The 10,327-nt window shown below is 46.2% G+C and overlaps 1 protein-coding gene across 1 annotated transcript; it reads right to left on the bottom strand.

Moving 5' to 3' along the window:
* Window positions 1-2,853: 2,853 nt before the first annotated feature.
* Ccn2 (cellular communication network factor 2) lies at window positions 2,854-6,112 on the bottom strand. Its single transcript, XM_021221286.2, has 5 exons — window positions 5,754-6,112; window positions 5,444-5,666; window positions 4,938-5,189; window positions 4,593-4,804; window positions 2,854-4,220 (listed from the first exon to the last, which is right to left on the bottom strand). Exons 1-5 carry the CDS (start codon window positions 5,808-5,810, stop codon window positions 3,924-3,926), a joined length of 1,041 nt encoding a protein of 346 aa, XP_021076945.1. The 5' UTR covers window positions 5,811-6,112; the 3' UTR covers window positions 2,854-3,923.
* Between the last annotated feature and the right edge of the window lie 4,215 nt (window positions 6,113-10,327).

The raw sequence follows: 10,327 nt of genomic DNA, 5'->3' as shown, positions 1-10,327 counted from the left end.
ATAGAACCGAGACTACCAGCCCAGAGATGCCACCACCCACAAGGGGCCCTTCCCCCTTGATCACTAATTGAGAAAATGCCTTACAGCTGGATCTCATGGGGGCACTTCCCCAACTGAAGCTCCTTTCTCTGTGATAACTCCAGCTGTGTCAAGTTGACACAAAGCTAGCAGGTACACCTAGGAACAGTCATATCCTTTCTTTTTTCTTTTTTTCTTCTTTTCATTCATCAGGTGCCCAAACCAGAAGGGAGGGTATGTTAGCCAGAAGGACCCTGTAACAGGTAGGGACTGAGGGATTCTGGGAAAAGCTAGCAGGCAGTCAAGTCCACTTTGATATATTAAATAGCACCTCAGTCATTTGTCTTGGGTTTGAGGCCTAACAACAGCATCTAGATTCATCAAGACCACAGCCCTTGTTTCAGTTGTCAACTTGGCATACCAGGGAAGGGGGTAACGTCACCTGAAGTGTGTCCTCCATTGGACTGACCTGTGAGTATGTTGTTAGGGGATTGCTTGATAACTAGTTGATCAAAGAGGGCCCAGAATCTGTGGGTGGTACCATCTCTGGGCAGTAGGTCTGAGCTGTGTAGGAAAGAGAGATGGACAAGCCCAGGGACGCAAGTAAAGTAACAAACCATTCCACATGGTCTCTGCTTAAGTTCCTGCCTCCAGGCGCCTGTCTCGATCTCCCACCTCAGCTTCCTTCGATGATTGGGGCCATATGCTGTAAGCAGAAATAAACTTTGTCCAGCCAACTTGTTTTCGGTCAGTGTTTCATGAGAACAACAGAAAGAAGAGTGGAACAACAGGCCTCTGGGTGTGTTTGAGGTTATCTAGGTGAGGTTGAACGAGATGGGACTATCCACCTCAAGTGTGGGCAGTACTGTTGCGTGGGATATGGTCTGGTCCCAGAATGAATAAACACAAATGTGCTAGCTGACCGCTCTAACATTCATCTCTCGCTGAAACTCGACAGCTACCTGAAGCTCCTATCAGCTTGACTACCGAACTCCACCCCCACTCCCTAGACTGCGACCTTCAACTGTGAGCCACAGTCAACCCTTCCTTCCTTCCTTCCTTCCTTCCTTCCTTCCTTCCTTCCTTCCTTCCTTCCTTCCTCCCTCCCTCCCTCCCTCCCTCCCTTCCTTCCTCCCTCCCTCCCCCCCTTCCTTTCTTTAGTTGCTTTTGTCAAGCATTTTGCTACAGCAGCAAGGCAAGGAAGTAGCCAAGTCTCCTAAGTGGCTGGGATCACAGGCCCATGTTACTTGGCTCAACTTCCTATTTGTACCTCAGTCTTCTCTCAATGTCTCTTGCCCTGACTGGCTCAATTTTGACTCAATTCTTATGTGTTTGTATCCCGTCTCAGTAAGCAGCCCCAAATGTAAGTTGTACTGGAGTGGTATAAACCCCTAACCCATGTCTACAACTGTCCTCAAATCAGCTGTCGTGCTAACTAGCACTTGCTGGTTCCCTGAGATTTCTCTTGTTCTCAAAACATCACACGCTCCCCTCTTTTCCTTTTTCCCACGACCGACCGCTGACACAACTCAGGCCCTTGGGTGGTTGGCAATTTGTCTTCATCACTATCTCGGGGTCAAGGGTGTCTTGTCTTCTAATTTTGTTACACACTGCTCATGGGAGTTTGGTTATGCAATTTGCTTACTGTTTCTGTGTGCAGAATTTGGAAACATCTGGAATCCCTTCTTCCTCTCTGCAACTTTGTTTCCCCCCACAATTCTTTGATTCCTTTCAGGAGTTAGGCTTTCTCCATGGCTCTTTATCATTGTGGCCAGAGAAGAAATGGGGGCTATAGCAATGTACTGTTTGTGTACCCCGGGTGTGTTTATTTGGGGTATGGTTTATTATTTGGGGTATGGTTTATTTGGGGGTAGCAGCGGCTGCTACCAGTGTTGCCATGTACCCGTAAAGCCCAACGTTGTGACTAGAAATACTTTTCTCATGGGAAGTTTTTCATTTGGTTTGCGGTGTGGGCGCTGTTTGCAGAACGTCTCTGCTTTCAGGTGTATTTTTGTCTCTCTGAGTGACTACACGATTGCTAACCATCCCAAAACAGATTAATCTGTCTGCGGTGTCTTTTTCTCTGGAATCTACAGCTGTTCTCATCTAGGAAAAGAAAGATGCCTCTGGAGTGTTTGTGATTCTGTTTGTTTCCCTGGCTAGTAACAGCCAGGTATATCTTATATCATTTCTATATCAGGGTTCTTGAAGAATTTAATGTTGTCACCTATAAACCATTTTGGTAACGTGGGACAATAGCGTGGAATCTCCTTCAAATCAAAACCATTTTTAATTCACATTAAAGGATAGAAAATTGACTTATGCTATCTTTACATGTGCCATGAGTTGTCATAGCAATAGAAAAATGAAATTTGTACAACAAATTTTAATGTATATGTTAGTCTATGCTTCCCGTTTAACAGTGAGGTCTTTGAGTTCAGAACCAGAGCTGTAGTCAAACACAAGCTAATATTTAAACATTTTCTCCATGTAAGGCACAGATTAATCTGTGATGTGAAGGATTATAAATTATCTTAAATGCTCAGATGTACCAAGCAGAAGTGACTGAGTGAAGTATGCTGGGGGTTGGTGGAAGCTGGAGTCAGCTACCCAGAGCTGAACTTAAAGCATTCCTTGAACCATGTAGACAGCTGATTCTCGTGTCTGCTTGGTTCAGTGTAAGGGATGCTACACAAAATCCTATTGATTTCGTGTTATTCATGCATATCAAAGGTATTTGTAAACTTCCTAGTGAATTACCTTAAGATAAATATGAACTTCTTGCTTACACCCAGGAAAACCCAAGAAAAGTTTACAAGAATGAACAGTCAAGCCTTTCATATAAAAAATATATATACTTTATTTTCAACTAGAAAGGTGCAAACATGTAACTTTTGGTCACACTCTCAACAAATAAACTGCCCCACCCCACCCCAAACCAGTCATAATCAAAGAAGCAGCAAACATTTCCTGGTGGAAATCTGACCCGTTACCCTGAGCCAGCCATTTCTTAATAAAGGCCATTTCTGTTCACCAACAGTGATTGTACCACATTTCCTACTAGAAATCTGACTTCCAATAGGTAGCTTTACCGTCCACACAACATTTGTTCTGACAGAGTCACTCAGGTCACACTTCCCACATGCAGTGTCTCCTTTGTTTTGAATCACAGAAAAAAAGCTTCCTGTCCTACCTATGGTGTCTGGAGTTTGGGGCTATCAGTTTAAAAATCCCAAAAGCACTTAAAACAAAAACAAACGACTTTAAATTAACTTAGATAACTGTACAAATATATATAATATATATATCCACAATATTTACAATATCAATAAAAATCTGGCTTGTTACAGGCAAACTCACTTGCCACAAGCTGTCCAGTCTAATAGACAAGGTTCTGGGTCCTGACAAGTGTCACTGGAATCAGAATGTCAGAGCTGAAACAGCTGTTCTTAAAGAACAGCTGGACTCAGCCTCATCTAGCGGAGGACACATGCGCAGCTCTTGCCAGAGCAGGTCTGTCCACAAGCATGCTATAATTTCCCTCCCCGGTTACACTCCAAAAAAGTAGGCACATTTCTGCTTTTAAAATGATCTCAGTACCTGTCTCTTTCTCCTGGCATTTCCACTGTTCCAGGAGACTCGCCTCACTGTGCGTTCTGGCACTGTGCGCTAATGTTAACAACTGTCAAGTCTAAACTGTCTCAAAACCAGTGTCTGAGATTGACAGACTACTTGTATGACAATGACATAACGTTCTCACTTGGGTGGGATATTTTTCTCCCACGACAGTTAAAAACACAGATTTAAATTAATGTGCTACTGTAATTGTTTTTTTACAGAAGAAAATGAGATGCAACTCAGTTCAAGTTATAGTCTAATGAGTTCATGTCCCTTACTCCCTGGCTTTACGCCATGTCTCCATACATCTTCCTGTAGTACAGGGACTCAAAGATGTCGTTGTCCCCGGGACAGTTGTAATGGCAGGCACAGGTCTTGATGAACATCATGTTCTTTTTCATGATCTCGCCATCGGGGCATTTGAACTCCACTGGCAGAGTGGTGGTTCTGTGCGGTGTGCAGCAGCGGCCGTCAGTGCACACCCCGCAGAACTTAGCCCGGTATGTCTTCACACTGGTGCAGCCAGAAAGCTCAAACTTGACAGGCTTGGCGATTTTAGGTGTCCGGATGCACTTTTTGCCCTTCTAAGGAAGACAAGAGGAGAAGCAGCAATTACTACAACGGGAGTGGACTTCCTCGACCCTTTGTAGACTTAGCCCCATGTCATCTGACTTGTGTTTATATTCTGAGGGGAGAGATTGGGCGTTTCATTCGCCAGTTCTCCAAAAATAGCCATGGCCTCATTTGGAGCGTCTTGAATTAACTAGCACTACGGGGAATTTTGTAGTGGAAAACTGGCAGCTGCTGTTACAGCATCTCTCATTCTAGCCAGACAGCTCCATGGTTAGATATTTCTGGAGACAACGGGCCTCTAATCACACAGAAGGTGAGACAGCCAGCTTGGTTCTCTTCCCTGTCATTCTGTAAAACGGAAGGACTAGGGGCAGAGGATGTACCTTAATGTTTTCCTCCAGGTCAGCCTCACAGGGCCTGACCATGCAGAGGCGACTCTGCTTCTCCAGTGTGCAGAAGGTATTGTCATTGGTAACCCGGGTGGAGATGCCCATCCCACAGGTCTTAGAACAGGCGCTCCACTCTGTGGTCTGGACCAGGCAGTTGGCTCGCATCATGGTTGGGTCTGGGCCAAATGTGTCTTCCAGTCGGTAGGCTGTGAGAGCACAACACACAAACACAAGGTAAAACATCCGGATAGGACAATTTCCCCTTAACTTTGTGTACTTGGGCATTGGCCCTGAAGTTGGGGAGAATGAATAACAGTGACTTTGAAGAAGAAAACTCACCAGCTAGGGCAGGGCCAACTACTGTGCGGTCCTTGGGCTCGTCACACACCCACTCCTCACAGCATTTCCCAGGTAGCTTGACCCTTCTCGGGAAGGGGCAGTCAGGGCTGGGCAGGCGAACATCCATGCTGCACAGGGGCACGCAGCCCACGGCCCCATCCAGGCAAGTGCATTGGTATTTGCAGCTGCTTTGGAAGGACTCCCCGCTGCGGTACACCGACCCACCGAAGACACAGGGGGCACCATCTTTGGCTGCAGGAGGAGAGGAAGACAAAGTTGTAGAGGTCAGGCGTAGGGTCACAGGGATAAGAACGCTAACTATATCACTGTACATGTCAAGGTGACGAGCTAGGGTCAGGACTGCAGGGGGCCGGTTGGAAGCAGCTGCGGACAGGAGCTTTTCTTTTTCTAGAGGGTATCACGCTGGACTTGAGAGAGGTGGTGGTCTAACCCCAAAAGGTGAGGGCTCTGGGCACAGTGGACTGGAAAGGGGCTGAGGGTCTTACCAGTGCACACGCCGATCTTGCGGTTGGCGGGGGAGCCGAAGTCGCAGAAGAGGCCCTTGTGTGGATCGCAGGGGTCACGCTCCGTGCACAGTTCTCCCAGCTGCTTGGCGCAGACGCGGCAGCAGCCGCAGCCGTCCAGCACCAGGCTCACGCCGGCGGGGCAGCGCGGCGCCGCTTCGGCTGCGCACTGACACTGCGCGCTGCAGTCCTGGCCGGTGGCAGGCTGAGGAGAGGAAGGGGAGGGCGGTCAGTCTGCGATCGCAGCTCACTCTGCCCTCCCTCCGTCCCTTCCGTCAGTCCCGGGGCTTACCCGGGTGCAGAGGGCGAGGAGCACCAAGGCGATGGGACCTGCGACGGAGGCGAGCATGGTCGGGGCGCGGCGGGAGGACGCACAGCGGAGTGCAGAGGCGACGAGTGGCGTGGCCGGAGCCTGGACTCGGACAGGGGAGGAGGTTGGTGTCTGGACGCTCCAGGCGGTGGCGTCTGGGGTTGTCGGCTGGGCTGGGGCTGCTGCCGTCTGGAGGAGATCGGTCTCCTGGGGTCGGAGCTGGAGTGGGTCTGGCTGAGTCTTCTTGGAGAGAAGAGCTGTGTGAGACTAGGCGGGCGGGCGCTGGCTTTTATACGCTCCCGGGAGCCGGCTCGCCAAAGAACTGAATGGAGTCCTACACAAACAGGGACATTCCTCACATTCCTCCCCACCTTCCTGCCTCATCAACTCACACCGGATTGATCCTGACCCCTTGACACTCCACATTCCTCCGTCTGAAAAAGCTGGCACACTTTAGCTCGCCCGGAAAAAAAAAAGAGGCGCTGTGTTTCCAGCACAACACCAAGAAGTAAAACTTTCTCCGTATCGTCTTCTCACCCCTCCTGATGAAATATAACGTAGAAACAGACGATTATTTCTCTGATCTTTTCTTTTTAAAAATCGCTTTGCCAGTTCTGGCTACTGACAAAAAATTTCTCAAGACTCAAGTAGCTCAAGAGGCAAATACCATGGGACCCTAGAAATTAAAAAAAAATTCCTTTTCATTGTTTTGGATTTTTTTTTCTTTACGGAACTGTAGTCTTGGTGTTCTACTGAGAGGAGAAGGGTGCTTGTAGTCATTTGAAATGCCCCCTCTTCGCCCAGAATTCCTATGCGCAACTTTTGTATCTGAAATACAGGCATTTGATCTTTGGTCACTGGAGATAACCACTCTGGTGGCTGAAAGATATGAAAGCCAAGGCTCCGGGTAAAGATGCAGGTTCCCAGGGAGATTTTCAGCACTCTTTATGTAAGGACTTGTCTTTAGGGTCCAGGGAGGCAAGGGGAATGACTGGGCATGGCGTTTGTAGAAAAAATAAGTTTATGAGTTCAGACCAAATGGCTGTGTGTTCAGGAGGTAAGTGTCAGGGAATATAGTGGGAGAAGAAAGAGTTAGGACGGAGGCCAGTGGGGGGTCAGTTGGGATATTTTAAACATGGCTGTACTGGGGTCCAGGCTTGGAATGGTTTGTTTTTTTGTTTTTTGTTTTTGTTTTTTTTCACTTATTCTAAAACCCATAATCTAACGATGTTGTTGGGGGTTTGTTCTGTTTTGAAGAAAGCCCTTGTTTACATAACAGCAAAACCATAGACGGCTGTATCTAGTTATAATCCGGCTATAAGCTAAGCATCAGTGAATAATAGATTTTTACTGACTTCCCCAAGTGCCTACAAATAGCAGGCTAGTGGAGGGAGGTTAAGGAAAGCCCAGGTTTATCCCCTGCTTGTGTGTTGATGTTGAACGTAAACAGTGAACCTAAGCTTGTCTCTGTTACTTAGTTTCTTAAGGCTCCATTTTATACACTGTGCATTCATTTAGGACCTGTGTTGTTTACTGTCTCTCTCTGTCTCTGTCTCTGTCTCTGTCTCTGTCTCTGTCTCTGTCTCTCTCTCTCTCTCTCTCTCTCTCTCTCTGTGTGTGTGTGTGTGTGTGTGTGTGTGTAGCTCCAATTCCCATTGTATGTAGAAAGATTCTGGGACCATCCCATGCTTTCCCTAAAACTACATCATTTGCCACTGGCCATACCCAAGAGTGACTTCCTCTCACAGTTGGTGTTTCTGAGTATAAGTTTAAAGTGAGTATATCTGCAAAGACTCATTTTGGAAACAATACACTATAGATTTATAATATGAAAACAGCCCATTTAAATTGGCCAGTTTTAAAACCTTTTCAATCCATCCATGGACAATTAGCAGGAGTGTGTGAGGGAGTTGGGGGGGGGGTAGGGGAGTTAACCACTTCAAGTGGCTGACCACATCATCTGCACACAATTACCTTGTTAAGCCAGCCACATGCTGTACAGTGCAGTTACCTGTCAACAGGGAATGGGGTGAGTGGCTTGAGGTGTGACCAGTCTCTGCAGTGCAGGAAGGATTTCCAACATTGCTATTCAATGTTCTTTCCAAAGCATTCCTCAAAGAGAAGAGGCCTGAGAGCTCCTATTTAAAGAAAGAACATTCCAAGTTATGTGAATAGCCACATGTGTAGTATAGGCAACTTGGCCTTACACTTTTGCTGTTTTCTTTGATGATTTTTTTTTTTTAAGTCCAAATTATGTGGGAAGCCACAGTGAAATCTTTCAAGTTTTGAACTCCCATTTATATCTACCAGCAATGGTCAGAAAGGTGGAATGAGTGAGGAAGGGAAGGGATGGGAAGGGTGAGGCTCATCTGAGGTGGGATGTGGGCTCTGAGGTGAGCTCTCGAGCCTGCAATGTGATGAGGGGAGCCAGGAGACTTGGAGCAGTCTCTGAAACCGCAGGTCCACCTGAGAGCCACCAATGGCTTGCTGCATCCAGGGGGCAGGCTCAGTCACAGGGGTGAGTGGCTGGGCTTTTTATAATTGAGTAACTTGGGCTGTGTTTTTAGAACGGCCATTCATAAAGCTCAGGGAAGGCACCGAGAGGAGCCAGACTCCTGTTTATAAAAGGAGGATAAGAAGTTTCAATATTGTTCCTCTCAGTGAGGATTAACCATCTTAAACTTCTCAGGGAACGGATGCTTTATATTTTAACTTCAACTTTCATCTCTTTTTCCTTCCCTTGCCTCTGCCTTTCTCCCTTTGCCTTTTCCCCTTCCACCTTCCATTTAGAGTATATTATCATCCTACACTACTGTTAAAAAATGTCAGCATTGGGCTGGGGATGGGTTGGTTCAGTGGTTAAGAACACTGGCTGCTCTTCCAGAGGTCCTAAGTTCAATTCCCAGCAACCACATGGTGGTTCACTACCATCTGTAATGGGATCTGATGCCCTCTTCTGACATGTAGGTGTCGATGCAGATAGAGCATTCCTACATTTGAAATAAGTAAATAAATAAATTTTAAAAAAATGTCAGCGTTATAATATTAGGTTTTACTATAAAATTCACACCTCAAATTCTCAGTAACTCCATAGTTAGTTCCAAATGGATTGTTTTAATAGTAACTAAGAGGAACTAGATTATTGAAATATACAACCAACTCATAGGAAAATTTCAGAATATACTGTGGAATTTGAAGTGTAGCTTGGAGCTCTATGATCAAAACACTTGAAAGGGTGAAGACAGAAGACCTACCTCTACACAAATCATACAGACAAGGGACAGAAGGAGAAGGCTATATGACAGAGGACATCCAAGACATTCACAGACTGGAAAGTATGTTTTTATTATGATGCAGATCACGAAGTGCCAGGAAATCCAGAAGGAAAGACTGACACACCAGCCTTGGTTCATGCCATGGGGCCTGACTTCTTACACCCTTATAAATGACTCAGCAAATGTTTGTGTGCATGCACCTGGGCGGTAAAACGAACGAACCTAGCAGCTTCTTACAACTTCAGCCAACTCTGGCCTAGCCAACATTTTTGATTGACAGCAGGCCAGAAATGGGAGAGACAAATCCTTGAAATTGTATGGAGAAGGAAGTTGTTGTTTTTGACTTCTAAGCAGGGGTTTAGATAGTGACTTCAAGAGAACATTTCTACCCCAACCAACCCTCCCAGTGGATGAGGAATTCACTAAGGTGGCCACTTATGGTATGCGTGTGTGAGATGATGTCCTCAGCTCTTTTGCCTGAGACAATGTTTTCTGCCCCCTCTGAAAAGGTTACTTGATCAGTTATAAGACAGAGAATCCAGCAGAACTGTAGCAAAGTGACTAGACTTAGAATGTTTGTGTACTTAAGGAAAGAATCTTGCAGATTTTCAGTTGTAGACATTTTCTTATAAGACCAAGTAGGAAGTTGGTGCCAGCCCTCAAAGAGGAAATCAAAAGTCCCAGGGAAACATACTGGTGGAATGTGACTCAAAGCCAAAACCCATGCACAACACATACACTGGGCTGTCAGCTTTATAGGAAATATGTCCCTAGCCCTATAAGGGCATCTGGAAACTGGGTGACTTGTCCTATGATCCTTAGGGACTGGGCTTCCCAGTGTTTCTGGTGTGTCCTAGGCTCAGTCATGTAAATGAATCCCACCCTCCCCCCCCCCCGAAAATCGGGGCAGGGGGTGTATGCCTGAGTCTTTTTGAAAAATAGTAATAAATATTTTTCTAAAACCCTCAGGGACCCTGGCTTGGTTTCCTGGACCTATTTGCTTCTGATGAAGTTTAAGGAGTGTGCCCTCTCACAGGGAGTTAGAAGTTGGAAGGAAGCATGGATGTTTGCTATGGAAATTACATTCATTGCTTTCCTGCTTTTTCTTCTTTTATAATGAATTCTCTAATTTTCTTAGGATATTTTCAGACGCAAAGGTATTGGTCAGAAGGCAATCACTCTGTGCGGTTTGTTTACCATTTGCCTGCTCATTTCCTTGCTTGAACCTGTAGTCTGGTGTAGAGGGGAAGGGAGGCTACTTTGTGTCTGAATGAGGTACTC

Source organism: Mus pahari, chromosome 21, assembly GCF_900095145.1.
Source record: "Mus pahari chromosome 21, PAHARI_EIJ_v1.1, whole genome shotgun sequence".
NCBI lineage: Eukaryota > Metazoa > Chordata > Mammalia > Rodentia > Muridae > Mus > Mus pahari.
The sequence above is the reverse complement of the archived record's forward strand: the minus strand, read 5'-3'. Positions and strand labels throughout refer to the sequence as shown.